This window comes from Lodderomyces elongisporus, chromosome 1 (assembly GCF_030384665.1).
Source record: "Lodderomyces elongisporus chromosome 1, complete sequence".
Classification (NCBI taxonomy): Eukaryota; Fungi; Ascomycota; class Pichiomycetes; order Serinales; family Debaryomycetaceae; genus Lodderomyces; species Lodderomyces elongisporus.
In genome coordinates this window covers 1796563-1814504 of record NC_083673.1, presented here as the reverse complement: position 1 = coordinate 1814504, position 17942 = coordinate 1796563, and the positions used below count along the sequence as shown (strand labels likewise).

Below are 17942 nucleotides of genomic sequence, written 5' to 3'. Positions count from 1 at the left end.
CGTTTGATAATAATAGTTCACAACGGCCAATGAGATGAAATCTTGCACACACGCAAACACATGCAAACACACGCACATACACACACGTCTACAACTATGAAGGTGATGTCATTCAACTGCCCATCCCATTGCAATAGGATTTACAAACTGTTTTCAATTTTCCAAAAGAAATAAAGAACGAAAACAAAAAAAAAAAAAATTCAAGCTTACAAGTATACTGATGGAAATTTGGAATTAGCATAATTCCCCTTTCTGGCCATACGCAAGTAAAACGGGCCCATAAAATGTACTAGGAGAGTTCCTGGACTAATTTTTCTTTTTAGAAAGTATGTTTAACTAATGAGGCTATTTACCAGCCCCCACTCCTCCTTCTGTACATGTATTTTTTATTGTACCAAAGTACACCGTTATTAAATTAGCAATGTAATTATGTCTTTAGCAATGTTGTGATTCTAAACCAGAGTTCTACCAAACGCACAATCACATTATATGTAAATTTTTACATTCCATTTATTATCTCTATATGTGTGAATGTATGCCTCTTGCCTTCTACCACTCCAGCTTTTTTCCTTTTATTTTTTTTAAAAAAAAGGTCGTGAGACAACTAGGCTTACTTTGCTTGTTGAAGGGGCGACAAAACGAGGGAAGAGAGGAATGTTAATGATCGATATATCGTTAGTAGGGACTACAAGAAGGGAAAGAAAACGAGTTACGAGTTATGAGTTACAATTTACATGTTGTGGGTACCATTTGTTTGTTGCAAGTTCTCAATTATTAGAGGAAAAAATCATTATCCTTGAAAAAGTTCAAATTTTCTTGGTCGAGAACCTGTCCAGATGATGATGCATGGGTAACACCTTCATTTAACAAGCTGGTTTCTTTACAATTGCTTTGCTTTTCAAATGATGAAGCACTAACCGAAATATCCATTCCAAGTTGATTAAACACATGTTCCTTTATTTTTCTCTTTTAATGTTCATACTTTCTTTTTTTTTGTTTTTTTCGGGTGTCCCTGTATAACCATTATATCTTTCACTCTCTTTCTCTCCCATCCCCTCAGTTCATACCCCGTCCTTTCCCCCCAGCCTCTCTTCATCAATTGTTTTGCATAGAAGAATGTGGAAGCGCGCCTCTCCATACACCTTCTGATAAGCAACCAATCTTCGGATAACCAGGGAGGCTTACGCTTCCGGTTCATCCTTAAATTCTCGCATCGAGGGTACCAGATAACATACCCTTGAGCTTTAGTTTTTATACAAATGCGAAGAACCTGCTTCGAAATTCTTCATTTCATTTATTAAAAATTTAAACCTATTATTTTTTTTTTTTACTTTGACCGGTGAACTTCTGATGAAAGCTGTCAACTTTGTAAGTCTTATTTGTTAATATCTTTTGATAGTAAAGGAATTCCATCGACTTACGGTCCTGTGCCTCGGAATTTGCTAAATAGAGATAAGGCGATTACCGCAACGGTTTGCACATATGCATGATGGATCAATTTGGTAGTAATGACAACCAATACAATTATTCAACACCTAGAACAAATAGAACCAATACGCAATTGGCGAGCCCCTTTTCTTCGCGAGTAGAACAGCAGCAGCAGCAGCAGCAGCAGCAGCACCAACACCAACACCAACAACAACAACACCACCAACAACAACACCACCAACAACAACACCACCAACAACAACATTACCAACAATGCCAACAACAAAGTCTGCAACTGCAACTAACTTTTTTCGATGCTCAAGATTCGCAACTTGAAGATCCAGATTCACAAGCCTCACTTTCCGTACCTTCTCAAACTTATTATGACCAAGCTACTCCGTCAATCACAAGATATGTTCCCAGTGGGTCTACAGATTTAGCCAACTCAACCCGTCCTGCACATCAAATACAACACACTCAACAACTGTTTCAAGTACCACAAGAGCACGCAAAAGCACAACCTCCTCGAAATGATACAAGCCTTCTAAATCAGCAACAAATACACCAACCAATGGAAGACTTGGATACAGATGAGGATGTTGATCCTGTGAATAACTCCGATTGGGTACCACGCACACCGGCAAACCACGTGATAGCTTCTCAATTTACACCAACAAGTCATATATCAGCAACATTTCCACCTAGAAGTAGTGGTCATGGCCATCGACGCATACAAACAGCAACACTTCCTTCACAATCTTATCATCAGATGTTTGAAAACATCATGCGCACTGACCAAGCGAACGTGCCCGCTCCTAAACCATCGCCAACAGCAGAGGCAATTTCAACTGGGCTACTTTCAGCATCGGCATCGGCATCAGCATCAGTACCAGCTTCAGCACCTACAGCCGTTTCCGCGACAACAACAACAACAACAACAACATCATCATCATCACCTCAACAGAAAAAACTACGCAAAAATCGTCCTGGTCATAAATTTGGTGCGCGAAAGAGATCATGGGTTTGGTCATGGTTCAAACAAGATCCAAGTGATTACAACCTTGCAATTTGTAATGTATGCAATAAATCTATACAAAGAATTGAATCTGATAAAGGATCTCCAAAAAAGTTAAGTGAGCATTTGAAGACACATAAAATTGGCAGAAGCGACGCTGTAGCAACAGGAAGAGTAAATTTGTTTTCAGAAGAAGAAACTGGTAGTATTCTGTCACATCAAGCTCAGGTTCAAAATCAGAACCAACACCGACCTCAAAGCCAACATTACCATTTGAAACAGCAACATCATCAACAACATCATCAACAACAACAACAACAGCAGCAGCAGCAGCAGCAGCAATCGGATCTGCTGAACATTCTTCGACACAGAGTACAAGATACAAATAATGCGACAATGAGGTCGAAAGTCTCTCCAAAAGAATCCGTAGCTTGGGGCGATACACAATCTGAAACCATTGCACAAACAAACCAACAACAACACCTGCCTCAACTTCAGCAACATCCTGGTTCACATCCTCATCCTCATCCACATTCTCATTCCCGTGTCCTTTCTGACGAATTATCCGAATTTGATAGCTCTCCTTATAATCCAATCAAGTTCCATAAACATATATTGCAATTTCTCTCAGAATACCACCTACCATTAAAAACTCTACGCAGCAAATCGTTCCTACAGGTAATTTACGACTTGCGGCCCCAAAGCATCTCGGATTTGAAAGAATTAACCACGTTATATGACTCGGTAATGGAAGTTGGGCGAATAAGTCTGATTCGAGACGATCAACAACACGACGAGGATAATCTGATACGAGTTGATGAGAGTGTCGCCTTGCTTACAACAATGATGGAACGTGGTGCTCCAAAATGAAGTTTCCGTATTAAAATGCCTTTATAAAAAGATAACAAATTTAGGTTATACACCTTCTTCTTCTTCTTCTTCTTCTTCTTCCTCTTTTTTGTCTTTGAAATCTTATTTCTTATATTTCTTCTTTTATTTTTTTTCCTATTTTCTATTTTTCTTTTTTTTGTCTTTTGTTCTTCAAAGTTGGGGTTTCAATTTTAGATAGAAAGATCTTGGATTGTATCCACAATGGCATCTAAGCTTTGACGATCTCCATTAGACAGTACCCCAAAGTTGCCAACTATGGGTGTCTCTCCTCTTCCATAGATAACACTCGAATTGTTTAGTACCTCTACGAGTGATGGTGTCATTGAAGCCGTTGAAGTGGTGGGAAATAAATCTGGCTCCACCGCAGATGTGGACCCCGCCACCGCTGCATTGCTATCTGTTTGAGTACCTTGATAGCTTGGCGGACTCAAAGTACGCACGTCTGCATATGTTGGTGGAACTTCGTCATCCCAAGCAATTCCCAATCCTGATCTTTCAGTCACGGGCAATTTAAATTGCATTCTTAAAACCCGGGCAGCACCAGTTGGTGCACCCATAAGCAGCTGATTGTTTGCCAAGTTTTGAGACGATGTGGGAGTTAGATTATTCAGCGCGGAAGTAGACTCCAGAGTCGTGGTTTCATTTACACTTCCACTTGCATTTGCGTTTGCGTTTGACGTGGAAGACGATCTTCCCCGTGGAACTGTAGCACCCCTTGTACTTGATCTTGTTGGGTGTAAGCTATATGCTTGCTGATCAACCCGGTGCACCAATTCCTCGGCAACTACAACTTCAATAATAAGTGTATGGTTGACGAAAACACCCAAGTTTGGATCATCGATATCGCACGAGACGTTAGCTCCTAAACGGAAATTTTTATCGTCGTCAATCTTGACACGATCCTCTGTAGTGGCCAGGGTAATATGATTATTTGAGCCTGTTGAAAATGCAGCGGCACTTATATTTGCAACTAACTCAATCTTCCCAGTTCCTGAAAAATCAGATTTCCATCCCGCCTTGACATCACCGTAACTTATCGTGCGTGTTTCTTCCAAATATATTTTCTTTTCGTCATAAAGTTGCAGATGCAGTTGTTGTTGTTGTTGCTGCTGTTGCGATGCTGAAATCTCAGGAGTGAGTAAGTTTGGGCTCGGGCTTTCTCGCGATTGAGATTGAGCTTGAGGATGAGGTTGAGAATGAGGATGAGGTTGAGCTTGAGGATGAGGTTGAGAATGAGGATGAGGTTGAGAATGAGGATGAGTTTGAGGTTGAGTATGAGGTTGAACATGCTGCTGATGATTTGATTGATGCTCCAACGTTCTTCCGCCACCAAAGTCCTCAAGGAAACTTTGCTGAGCTTGTTGGGGCCCGCTTCTTATAGTTTCTTCTATGTCGTGAGAACCATCATCGATTATTTGATCTTCTTGTTGTGGTTGTCCCTCCACGAGTGGCTCATTCGGCTGAGATTGTGATTGAGCAAATTGTGCACTGGGATTGTACATAAGTGACATATTTGTCTGAATAGTGCTATGGTGTAAACCGGAAGCCTTATCCTTCTTTTGCGGTGCCTTTTTCAAACTGTGTTCCACGGCATCAAGTTTCTTTGTATGTGCTTCACATACATTTGCTCTGATTTTGATATTCTCTTCGATTCTCCATGACAATTTCCTCATTCTCCATCTTCTTGGCTGTGTTGGATTTACCATGTTGTCCAATTTTAGCTCTAGCGCAAAAACGGATTTAGGGTATATGACGTTTGGTAGGACGGCCATGGCAGTGACATCTGTTGGTGGAAATATTCTTAATGAATTTCGATCGGGTCCCCGTAGAATCAGTCGAGATACATTGATTGGCAACACCAATTTTTTGCTGCTTTCTGATTCCTTAGCTACAACTTCTGCAACGAGATCGTATTTGATGTATGAGCGTGAATTTGATGAGCCTAGTTTTGATGTTGGTGGTAATGATCCAGGCAATAAGTGTGAAAATGGGTATGCATGAACTCCAGCTGGGAAAGTTGTGGGAGAAGATAGCAAGTCCCATCTAGCCAATTCTTGGGTTCTTTTTGTGCAGTCGCGGCAATTGGAGATGGTTGATGAATTTGGTAAAATAAAAGGTTTGGTATACCTCATTGTTTGAATTAAAGATAATGTGACTGAGACTAGCTCGACATTTGCAAGTGCTGTGAGCTTTAAGAGTCCTGAAAGAATCGAGCCGGTAGATTCTGCTGGTGTTCCATACAATATCACGGGAGGAGATTCAATCTTGATGCTAACTGAGTAAGTGGGAGGTGCAGCGGGAGGAAGTTGTGGGGAGTTTGCTGATGTTTTTTTAAACATTGAATTCTTTGATTTGCTTGGTGTCAAGGAGGAACTTGTTGATTTTGCCGATGTCGATGGAGTTAGATTCAAATTTGAGCCTGCAGATGAGATTGGCGACATTTTTCGACCACTAGCTCCCTGCTGGTCCAGTTGCTGCAGTCGATGCAGTTGGTGCAGCAGGTTATCTGATTTTAGATTAAATACTTTTGACAAGAGTGCCATGATTTATTGCAATATGTTAAAGGGTGATCTTTGTCTCGACATGAATATAATAATATGTGAAGAAGAAAGATAAAGTACAAAAAAAGGGAAAGCCAAAATAAAATGTATATTTACTTGATTTGACTTGTTTCACCTGATTTCAATTTGAATTTGAATTTGAATTTGATTTATTGTATATTGAAAATGAATAGTCAGTGGTGGAATAAAGTGTTTAAGTATGGTTTTTTTTATAAAACAAAAATTCTCGCTTAGATCCGAATTACTTTTTAAACTTCATTCATTTTCGTACAAAAATATTGCCGATCTTATCACCACAACTTCTGGCAATAACAACTGTAAATGTCTGTTTGTTCTTACAAAATAATGAATGCCTCTCGAGAACAATAGGATTATATTGATGATATTAAATTTTGCAATAAACACTCCCCCCTCCCCCCCGCAAAAGAAAATAAAATAAAAATTTGAAATGAGTAAAAATTACGAAATACAGGCCAAAGCAAAACAGGTTTGGACAAAAAGCAAAAAAAGAACTACGGGTGTCATTTAGAGAAGGGATTGCATGTTCCAAGTGGTATCCTTAGTGTGACTTCTGACGATGACTTTAGAATTGAGTGTGTCATTTTGTAAGGTCATCATACAGACACAAAGAAAAAAAAAAGAGAATAGAAGAGAGAGAGAGCTAAAAATAAAAAAAGGAAAAGATGATGAAGCTTCTAAATGCTCCATATTCTTAATGAATGTTTGCCTTGAAACCTTTTTTTTTTAAAAAAAAGGAGGGGCTTAAAGAACTGTGGAGTCTCAATTAAGATGCCCTTTGAGGCGATGGCATTGAAAAGACCAATTAATAATTTTATGGCATAATAATTGATGTATTTGAATAAGTGTCGCATTTTGAATGTCGCGACTAACAGTAGGCTTTTGTATCCACTACAATATTCAGGGCAAGTATAAACTCCATCCCTTCTCCTATCGATTGTTAGATTTCTTTTGGTTTATTCAGCTTTCTATTTTTTCTTACCAAAAAAAAGAAGGTAAATTTATTTACAATTGAAAAGCAATGTTTGTTGCATGTGTATTAATAATGTGAATTCTGAATGTTCTGTCACTCCTGTTTGGAGCTTAATTGAAACTAACTTCATTTTTGTTTTCTTTGTTGGCTCTTACTTAAAAGTGGATAATTTGGAAAGGTTTTATTCATAAAATTAAACCAAAAAAAAAAATATAAAGGGGATATAGTACTATGATAAACATTTAAAGTACTGAAATAATAATAATAATAAAAAAAGATATACACATATATACAAAACAACAACAACAACGATAACAACAACATAACAGTCCAGTGATAGATGTATCAGTAATCTCACCATACCACCATATGCTACACAAGTAACACATTCCTTCTAATTATATAGCACTTGTAACTCACAAGAGACTTGTTACGATCAAAAAATTTCATTCAAATTTTGTTGCTGTGTCGCGCTCGCTTCTACACTTTTTATTTTTTTTTTCATAAAAAAGAAAAAAAACGAATACAATTAGCATAAAGCACATTTATACGTAAATTGATATGGTTTATATATCCAAATATACATGGGGACGCCATTTTTTTTGTATTTTTTTTTTTCTTTTTTAACATCTGTTTGCAACCCTCAAGTACAAGTCCTTTGAGCTCTGATGAGTAAACAGCACCTTATCATTGATAATGGGTCATATAACATAAAAGCCGGTTTTGACCAAGGCGAGGACTCGGCTCCACAAAAGATCTATAATGCTATAACTAGAACCAAGGATGGACTTGTACATATAGGTAATGATTTCAGGATGCATTCAAACAACTATTCTGGGATTCAAATCAAACGCCCGTTTGAACAAGGGCATCTAACTTCATGGGAGACGGAGAAACCAATATGGGACTATACAATGGATCAGATCCTGCCGAAACACGAAATTGACCCATCAAACATACATCTCACACTAACAGAGTTACCGTTCCAGCTACCACAATTATCTTCCAACACAGACCAGATTGTGTTTGAAGAGTATGGGTTTAAGGAGTACTACAGATGTACTTCTGCATCGCTTGTACCCTTTAGTGTTGACACAACTGTAGTCGATCCGGATTTTACTTTAGTAGTTGATGCTGGCTTCAATGCAACTTGGATCCAGCCAATGCTATTCCAAAAAGTATACTGGGAAGGTGTTAGAAAATTACCTGTGGGTGGCAACTTGCTCAATGGATTGCTTAGAGAAATGATATCGTATAGACATTATGACATCTCAGACGATCCAATTCTTATAAACACAATCAAGGAATCAACATGTTTTATTGCCAAAGACTACAATGATAACTTGAAGAAAAAATTACAAAACGGTTGTCAATTTGTTCTTCCAGACTTCAAAACCACCACCACTGGTTATGTTGTTGGTGAAGGTACCCCCAAGCCGAGTGAAGATTCACAAGTATTGACACTACAGGACGAGAGATTCACAATCCCAGAAACATTTTACCACCCCGAAATCATGTTTGATCTCCATGGCACTACTGCATCAACCAGTGTTCTACAAAATGCACCTATCAAGACATTGACGGACCTTATTGTCTCCAGTATCATGTCGTGCCCTGAAATCACAAGACCATTGTTACTGGCTAATATCTGCCTTGTTGGTGGCACAACAAATCTCCCAAATTTCAAAACAAGATTGCAGTCGGAGTTAACTAAAGAACTACCCCTGACATGGACTGTTGCAGTCCATGAAAATCAAAACAGTATTCCACAAGACGAAATGAGTTGGTATGGCGGAGTTAACTTGGTAAACGAGGACGTTATCAAGAACATCAGTGTTTCGAAAAAGGAGTACTTTGAACACGGTAGTAACTGGTGCCAGAAACAATTTGGATTCAAAAATTTGTCATAAAATTATTTTCTTTCTTTTCTTTTTTAGAAGTATCAAAGGAGAAAGTCCAAAGCAAAAAAGCAAAAAAGCAAAAAAAAAAAAGAAAAACAAAGGAAAGAAAGAGTACAACAAAATATTCAGGATGGTAAACTTGGATTATTTCTATACTGATTTTATTTCCAATAATTGGTTAAAAGTCAAGTATCGACTGAGCATTAACCAGCCATATCGAAACCACACCATTTGACTCAAATGTCCATAGGCCATAGCGGCGTAGCTGCACGCAAGCATGTTCAAATCAGAATAAATCTTGATTGAGCTTGTGCTATTGGCTGGGGTGAAGAAACTCACATTGATATTAACAGTTGCAAATGTCTTAATCACATTTGTTACATGATCGATCAAAAACTCAATGTTTGTAAGGATTGTGAAACTGTATTTTTCCAAGAATCCCAAGCTTTTGAGCACATATAACCTCGGAGATGTTTCTTTTGGATCCCTTGGCTGCTTTGAATTTTGTTTATTTCTCGCCAAAGATGATGGGCCATTGCTTATACTTGTTTGTAAGTTTATGTATTTTCTTGCACCATGGTACAAAGCAATATGATTCGGGTGACTTGATACCCCCAGTTCATCAAATGTTATCAAGACAACTTTTGGTATTTTATTTCTGTTTATATTTTCTTTTAGTGATTGAATTATATCCTCTGTATGCCAAGTTTCATTCATTCCATCTTTATAATCCAATACCATTACATTTGCTTTATCAATTCCCAAGATCCTTGCTGAATTGTACAATTCTTGTTGACGAATCTCTCCCATTGATGCATCCACTGCATCACCTTTAGAAAAACACAAGATTTGAACAGTGTTGCCGTAGTGCGGTTTCGACAACTCTAATATCGATGGTGCAAAAAACATGACTTCGTCGTCGGGATGTGCAATTAAAAAATACACAGTTGAATTTGTCACTTTGTGCAGTGTAACGAGCTGCTTCGGCACAGTTATTGATGTTTGCGGGTAATGTTTTCCTACAAACTTATGATTCTGAATTTGGGCATTGGTGTATTTTATCAAGGTTTGAGGTATCGAAGTTGTAAATAAGATCCATAAAAGGAATGACGTAGCGTATATTTTAAATATAAACGATGGTATCAGAAGAATCATCAAAAATTGGGCTCGGTGCAAATATATTCTGTTTTTGAAAGAGCTAAATTAATGTAAACACCAGGTTTGAGGAGATATAAAATCAAAATTCAATCTGGATGACACAAGAGAATTGGCTCAGATTCTGTGGACTATTTCCTTCTTCTTTGTTTTTTTGTTTTTTGTTTTTTGCTTTTGAGAAGTTACTGAATATATTCTGGAGATGTTGCAGCAAATGCGTAATTCCACTCAACAAAATAAATATTAAAATATTAATAATATCAGTATGCGAAACATATGAGAGACAAAATAACTTATAATAAAACTGACAGAGAGAGAGTGTGTGTGTAAGCCAAAAAAAAAAAAAGAAAAAACGGATGGAAAACAACACACACAACACCAAAATGTAGAGAAAGAAAATGCGGAGGACTCTGCTGCTACTGGTGCTGGTGCTGCTACTGTTGTTGTTGTTGTTGGGCGGGGAAGGAGTTTAAGGCGCGTGCCCCCCAAAAAATAAAAGAAAAGAAAATAAAACAAAAATTTTTGGTTCCATTTTTCTTAAGCCACTCAAAATGTTGTACAACTGAAACATTGTCCCATTGGAAAGATGGTAGTTGGTTGGGAAAGAGGTTTGGTATTTCTGAACACACTACTGAATTTTTGAAAGCTTCCAGGCCATATCATGTTGAGGAAAAGGAGAAGGAGAAGGAGAAGGAGAAGGAGATGATGGTGATGATGTTTTAATACAGACACACTATTCCTACTTGATTGCAGACAGGCTTGTAAATGTACTAATAACAAAATATATAATAAAGCTTTTGATGGGTACTTAATCATTCTTGATCGAGGAGAATATAAAAACTTTCTCTTACGTACTGCTTCATAGCTCTACTATCTCCAGATTTTTTTTTTTTTATAGGTAAAATTCGTAATATATAGTACAATCTCACTATATAAACTTATTTCTTGCGAAGAAATGTGTAGCCAGTATTCCATACTAAATCAATTTTTGTCTTTTCCAAATCCCAACCAGTAATTTCAATCAATTCGTTAAGGAAATCCTTGGTGAGCAATGTTTCATCACCAGTTTTTTCTTTATAGTTATGAAATCCACTATATGTTGAAAAATAATTCAAGTAATCCTGCAAAGAGATGCCCAATTTTTTCAAATCCAAATCTCTCTCAGAGTTAGCAGTTGGCGTTTCCACACTTGCAGTAAACGTTTCTATTTCAACATCAGCGTATAGTTTTTTGGGGATCTTCTTGTTTACTTCAACACAATAATGTTTCAATATTGACCTACCCGGCTGTTCCCAATATGGTCCAATGAGCTTGGGGTCATCATAGGCATACTTGTTGTATAATTCATAAGCCTTTTGCAATAGCTCATTTTTACTCAAACGAGAGCGCAGAGCTGAGTCTTTTTTGGAATCGGAAGGTAAGTCGGTGCCCACATCCAATTTCGATGGACCCGAAAAGTCTACAATCATTGGATCGATGTAGTAAAAGTACGCCAACGTACCGCCTTTTTTCAACAACTTTGCACTGCTTTCAAAGAACGTATCATAATCCTTAAACCAATGTATGCATTGAGCAGCCGTGATCAAATCAACGGACTCAGCTTCAATGCCACTGCCCTGCTTATTCACAAAATCCTCAACTGAACCCGCCTTGAAAGTAATTGACGACTTGTTTGCATCTATCCCCAATTCCGCAAGCCTTTTTTCAATCAAAGAGTTTGCAGTCTCAATCATCAGTGGCGATAAATCTAACCCAATCACATCCCGCGCCAAGTTAAGCAATGGGTAAGTAGCGACTCCTGTGCCGCAACCCAAGTCAATAGCCCTTTCAACAATGGGCAGCTGATTCTCTGCAACAAGGGCAGAAGAAGCAGAACCTGCATCATGCTTTTCAACATAATTTCCCAAGATTTGGTAAAATGATGGAGGATAATGAGGACGAAATGAGTTATAGTTAAGCGTTTTAAAGTTTGTTTTGGAGAAAGTTGACATTGTAAATCGTGATTATGAGAAAAAAAAAAATCGGCAGCAAAAACAATAATAAGAATGATGAAATAAATCTATTGCGGCTATGTCTTTAGTTCAGTAAAGTGCAGTGAATGTTTAGAAAAGGGAATACAATGTAAATTTATAGTATTGGAAAGAGCCATCATTTAGAAGAAGATAAATGTGGTCATTGCAAAAGGGTTTGAAAGCCACCTTCAAAAATATATGTATGAGTGAGTGTGTTAGTGTATGTGGGGGTGAACTTTGGGGTGGGGGTTTTAGTGGTTTTTTTTTTTCTTTTGCAGGATTGCAAGGTAGCAGGAATTATCCAAAGTAGATTTAACGAGAAGAAATTGAGAGTGTATTTAATGTACATCAAAGGGGTCTTATTACTCCGCGCCGTTTAATTGAAGATGAATTTTGAAATTCATATTAAATCCGTCATTTCTGGCTCTATATCTATATCTGCGTCAATGTCTCTATTAACCACCAGTTGTTTTTGGTGCACTTATATCTTGAAATAAATTTGTTTCTGTAACCAATAAGGTTGACAAACAACTCAAATTGAGCTACAGAGTTATAAAGTAGCCAACTTCAGATTACGTTTTTTTAGATACCTGCTTCTTCTTCTTTTTTTTCAATAATCTTTGTTGAGATGCACGTTGTTGTTGTTGTTGTTGTTGTTGTTGTATAGTATTACATTATCAGCCTAACAACGACCAACAAAAAAGACTAGAGTTCAAAAGCGGCTTTACAACATCTTTTCGGCTCCGTATTTCGCTGTTACTCCAACCAGGGTCTATTTCAAGAGCCCAAGAGAACATGAAATGTATAGAAGTAAGGTAACAATATTACTTTCATAGAAAAGTACATCTACTTTATTATTTAGAAACAAGTCACTTTTAAGTGGCTCTTTAAAGTACAGTTTGCATCTCATTTTAGCATATTCAAAATCAAGACACACTTCTTTTTTTTTATTTTTTTTTTAAATTTTTCTTTTTCATGTAGCAGTAGTATGTAATCGTACAAGGAATTATCACATTTTGATTAATTGTATTATTTGAGACTGATACTCTTACTATTTCTAGTATACTAGAATTAAAGACCTTTTTCAAGAAGGAGTACTGTTTTCTACATCTAGAACGAGATTGGATGCAAATTATTAAATCATTTGAATTTAATATAATCCAGTTTGTTCACAAAATGGATCTGCTTATTTCATCAAAAATTAATGGCGCGTCTGAAACTAAACTATGAAGAAAGGCACATCAATCTTGATCTCGTGCCAGAGAAAAAGTGCTACATTGATCCAGCTTACTTCCAATCTAAACGTCTCCCATTCTTTCTTATGCCATCTTCCAAAGATTAAATGATCACTGTATGATGGATAATCGAAATGCGATAACAACTACTAGTAATATCAGCATCAGCAACAACAGCAACAATAGCAACAACACAACTAATACCAATACTACTAGTACTACTAAATCCTTTTCATCCTCTTCCTCTTCTTCCTGCTCCTCCACTACCACCACCACTACCACCACCACATGCACAAACGACAACAATATTACATCCGATAGTAATAGGAATGACCATGCATCGGATACCTTTTACTTCCACAGCACTCAAATGCAAAGCATTCACGAGACAGTAGTAGAGCAAGAGACGATTCGAGAGCGGCAAAAGCAAAGTTTATCGGCACTTCGATCACTAAGTTATCTGGAAGCGGAAAATGACAAACCAGCAAACAACCTTATTATCAAGAGTACATCACACAGGAAACAAGGTATACGGAACTTGACTACTCCTCATACTACTACTACTAGGGCTTCAAACCGCAGAGCATCAACTGAACCAAAGATGAAGAAAAAGGGAAAAAATCAGTCTATGAGTAAACTTGTTCGAGAAAATTACTCTGTTAATGGCCATATAAACAATTACGGAGTTTCAAATCCAGATCAAAGTCGTATAGACCAATTTTGCGCGAGATTGGCAACAGATACTCTGACAATATACATGCAGCGAAATCGACTTCATTGCGATGCTCCAAATGAGAAGGTACTTATTTCTCGCGAAGAATGGTATCAAGCATTAAAGAGCGTCAAATTACAGTTTCCATCAAAGGTAATACATGTAAAGGCTAAGAGAGACTCACTGGACACACTGAGACTGAGAATTGAACTGGAACAAGAAATAGAAATAAAAGAAGAGGAAGAAGAAGTCGAGGAATATGACAAAGGATGCTTTGAAAACATCGACACTAAAAGTTTATGGGATAAGGCAATGATCCATCGACCTTTAAGTCACAATGAAATCAAATGGCTATACAATGAGGGTATGTAAACACTCGAAAAAAAAAAACAAAAACAAAAACAAAATGGAAAGAAAAAGAAAACATGCATAAAGCATTTATAAATAATGCTCCTTTCTTTCTCTCCCCCCGCCCGTTCTTTGTTTTTTTTTTCTTTTTTTTTTTATAATTTTGCCGCTATAGGTTGCTATAATTTTGAAAAGAAGTTTGCTCCAGGTTCGGATTCGAATCAAAGACTTCGGGACCTGGCATCTCTAAAAATGGCACCAACCCCAACGAACCATCAGTGACATATTCATTCATATACATTTGGTTGTTTGGAGTGATGCTAAATGGATCAAATCTAAGAAGACTCTCCAAACTATCCATATCATCAAGATTTAAAGTTTGATCCAGTAGTTCCATATTGACACCTATTTGGTTTTCTGCTGAACTATTTGTGCTTGGCTGGTTTATGGCACTGATGATGACCTCTTCTTGTTTCATAGTATTGTTACTATTGTGATTCTTATTGAAGCTATTATTGTTGACCAATTTGGGGCCGGAAAAATTTAACGAAACATTTTCTTTAGATCTTAACAGCTTCGGCTCTCTCTTAACAGCTGGTTTGGATATTGGAGTACCCAATGCCGTCGTCTTCTTCTTCAATCCATTCTGAAATTTGTTCAAATTAACTCCAAGAATGCTAAGCGTGGTTAACTCCAAAAGCTTACATGCATTTCGAGTTAAAGTTCCAGGCAAGATAAACTTGGCTTCACCTGCTAACCCAGCGACCGAGTCCAACACCAACTGTTTCAGACTGTTATACAAATGCCCACCTTTAATATAGTCCAATGTTCCTTTTGCTACAAGGAGTGTTAATAAGGCTTGTTCGCGTGCCACATTGATTGGGATAGGTAATATAGGTGAAGAAACCTTTTTAGTGTAGGCTTTAATCACTTCAAGGATCTGGTGTGACGACTGTTGAATTACGCTCATGGTGGCAACTATACTGGCGGCATCACTTTCTCCTTTCATTAATTGCTCTTTTTGTGATAATCCAACATTGTGGTGGTTGCCGTGTTTTGAGATAATTGGTAAATGGATCAAAATTTTGGCATGATAATATAAATAAACCAAGGTTAATTGCTGCGAGGTTAAATGGTCCCACAATTGGCCATCTATGTGCAAGTTCTCTGGCAATTTGAGCGTGAGACCATTGGTATCCAATTCGAATCGGAAGTCAGCAGGTAATTCTCTTCGCCAAGATTCAAGCATCCTATCTTTGTGTAAGGTATCACTATGATTGAATCTTGAGTAGATGGAATCCAAAATATTGGCCAAAACTTTACAAAACAACATCACACTAAGTGCCATTCTTGACACTTTTCCAACAATCGAAAGTTTGGTATTATTAATGATCAAGATGTTCACATTATCATTGTCATTGTCATTGTCATCATTACTATTATTATTATTATGATTATGATTATGATTATGATCATGATTTTGTTTATCGTTGTTAAGGTCAACTTCATCACCTTCCTTGTCAATGTCACTATGCTTTCCAGAGAATGGCATAGCACATTCAATCTCAAAATCTTTCATTAGTCGAGGCACACCCAAATTTAACGATGAGTATGTATCAAGGCAATAAACACACCAAAACAAGATTCTTCTCTCTGCTTGCATGAAATTTTGTAAAGTGAAATTTCCCTCGTTACTTGTATTGACAGCCAAAACTGCAGCGGGACACCTGTGCAATCGTAATTGTTGAGCCATGCTGATAACTCTGCCTCTCAATTCGTAGCAAGTGGACAAGTCACCAATTGCAAGACAGTATTGAAGTGCCAAAGATAAGATCTGCAACGATTGAATTGAACATATTTTGGTAATGAGGCAATTGGGCTTGATGAACTCATGGATCAAATGGTCATAGCGTTTCATTAGTGAAATATAAAAGTTAGCGTTATCATGAACGAGGTAGTTATTCTTATTTGCCAAAAAACCTAAACTCAAGGCTAAGACTAGTAGAGCACCAACTTTTTCAATCAGCTCAAAGCTACCTTTTTTCAAATCGCTTGGTATAATTCCAAACTCTAGAATGTGCAATATATTCACATAATTACCGAGAAAATGCGTCTTGTCAAGTATAGGCAATGTGTTACCCCAACTTTGAAAATAAATCGTCAAAAGCTGATCAAAGTCTAGCCTTGATACAGGGAATCCAATTAGCTCCCTTAAAAACACAATTGCCTCGGCATCAGGTAAACTACTAATTTTATCTCGATTCATAATCATTTTGAAAAGCCTTTCCTGAATATCTAGATCCGTGGACACTAAATTAACAGTTCCATTTTGCTCTTTCAAAGATGCTAAAGTATTTGCTGCTAATATCGATGGTTGCGAGTCATAACCATAAGCTTGGCATACCCGCGCTAAAAGCGTTGGAACACAAAGCGTTTCCTCGGTACTGCGAGGCATCGAAGTTGCCACCAAAGATGTCAACATGCGTTGCTTGTTCGTCTCTCTTTCAAGTTTCTGTTGTTGTTGCTGAAAAGACTTGTTCATTTGCATTTGTGCAATAGCGGTTGCTGCGGCAAACGCACCTGGTGCTGGACTAGCTTCTTTATTTGTAGAATTTGATGCAAAATGATTTCTTATTCGTACTTTGCCATGTTCATGTTCATGTTCATGTTCATGTTCGTGTTCCTGTTTATGTTCATATTTTTGGTTTGGAGCAAAGCGATGTGGCATATCGTCTACACTTGCCAAGCTGTTATAGTCATCATCGTAATCGTAATCATCATCATCATCATCATCATTGAAATTATGACCATTATAGCCACTATGATCATAATCATACTCATCATCGCTCAATCTAACGGAACTCGCAATGGAAACGGGTCCTGCACCATATAAGGAACCCGCGACTGATACTGGTCGGTCATGGACAGCATTGGGAAGTGCACAACCGCATGAGCACCCGTTCTCGTGATCGTGCATATGAAGATGCATAGCATTTTGTTGATCAAGAAGATGAAGATTGGATGCAGTTATTCTCTCACCCTGAGTATTGTTCGGTAAACTACTCGCTTGATTATTTGTATTATGTGAGGTGGATTCAGTAGTGATTGCTCCAGATGCAACAGACAGTCTTGCTTGTGTATTAAGAATCTCGAGCTGCTCTCCACGCAAGTCCAAAAGGCCCGTTAGCTTTTTATTCTCAGCTTCCAAATGTCTCACCCGCTCTTCTAGGGTCTCTGTATATCCTTTTGGAAATGCTTTTCTACTGAGTTTATCGGAAACGATACATTTCATCCCCACTGCCGAGCAAGTAGAACATGGGTTACCTCCATCACATTTAGTTTTTTTGGCTCGACATCTATCACACGCTTGTGCGACCCTGACTATTCTGCTTCCTGGAGCCCTTATTTTCTTGGCTGTTGATCGAACACCATATTCCTCATTGGAATTATTGAGGGTTGAAACTTCGTTATTTAATTGACTTTCACTTATACTAGACATCAGCTATGCTTTTTTAAAAAGTAGGATATGCACTAAAATTTGCAAAGTACACGTTATTAAGTTAATAATATGCTGACAACAAGTTGATTCAATTTTTTGTGAAGGGTTGGTGAAATGTAAGTAATATGTAGATGTGTAATGGAGGTACTGGTATTGGGCTATTTTCTAATGGTAAGGGTCTGGGGTAATTGTCG

At 37.6% G+C, this 17942-nt stretch overlaps 7 protein-coding genes across 7 annotated transcripts; 3 read left to right on the top strand and 4 right to left on the bottom strand. All coding sequences in view use genetic code 12, as the record gives it.

Annotated features, from left to right (window-relative positions):
- Positions 1-839: 839 nt before the first annotated feature.
- PVL30_000648 (uncharacterized protein) lies at positions 840-3313 on the top strand (the record flags this gene model as incomplete). Its single annotated transcript, XM_001528103.2, has 2 exons — positions 840-850; positions 1717-3313. 2 exons carry the CDS (start codon positions 840-842, stop codon positions 3311-3313), a joined length of 1608 nt encoding a protein of 535 aa, XP_001528153.2.
- A 191-nt stretch (positions 3314-3504) lies between these two features.
- Positions 3505-5877, bottom strand: LDB19 (Endocytosis regulator; the record flags this gene model as incomplete). The annotated part of the gene is made up of 1 exon (XM_001528102.2): positions 3505-5877. One exon carries the CDS (start codon positions 5875-5877, stop codon positions 3505-3507), a length of 2373 nt encoding a protein of 790 aa, XP_001528152.2.
- A 1677-nt stretch (positions 5878-7554) lies between these two features.
- On the top strand, positions 7555-8796 carry ARP6 (Actin- protein 6; the record flags this gene model as incomplete). Its single annotated transcript, XM_001528101.2, has 1 exon — positions 7555-8796. The coding sequence occupies one exon, from the start codon at positions 7555-7557 to the stop codon at positions 8794-8796; it is 1242 nt and encodes a 413-aa protein (XP_001528151.2).
- Positions 8797-8937: 141 nt separating this feature from the next.
- On the bottom strand, positions 8938-9942 carry GPI12 (N-acetylglucosaminyl-phosphatidylinositol de-N-acetylase; the record flags this gene model as incomplete). The annotated part of the gene is made up of 1 exon (XM_001528100.2): positions 8938-9942. One exon carries the CDS (start codon positions 9940-9942, stop codon positions 8938-8940), a length of 1005 nt encoding a protein of 334 aa, XP_001528150.2.
- Positions 9943-10880: 938 nt separating this feature from the next.
- On the bottom strand, positions 10881-11933 carry PVL30_000644 (uncharacterized protein; the record flags this gene model as incomplete). The annotated part of the gene is made up of 1 exon (XM_001528099.2): positions 10881-11933. One exon carries the CDS (start codon positions 11931-11933, stop codon positions 10881-10883), a length of 1053 nt encoding a protein of 350 aa, XP_001528149.2.
- A 1626-nt stretch (positions 11934-13559) lies between these two features.
- PVL30_000643 (uncharacterized protein) lies at positions 13560-14273 on the top strand (the record flags this gene model as incomplete). Its single annotated transcript, XM_001528098.2, has 1 exon — positions 13560-14273. The coding sequence occupies one exon, from the start codon at positions 13560-13562 to the stop codon at positions 14271-14273; it is 714 nt and encodes a 237-aa protein (XP_001528148.2).
- A 145-nt stretch (positions 14274-14418) lies between these two features.
- On the bottom strand, positions 14419-17748 carry CAT8 (DNA-binding transcription factor cat8; the record flags this gene model as incomplete). The annotated part of the gene is made up of 1 exon (XM_001528097.2): positions 14419-17748. One exon carries the CDS (start codon positions 17746-17748, stop codon positions 14419-14421), a length of 3330 nt encoding a protein of 1109 aa, XP_001528147.2.
- Positions 17749-17942: the final 194 nt, after the last annotated feature.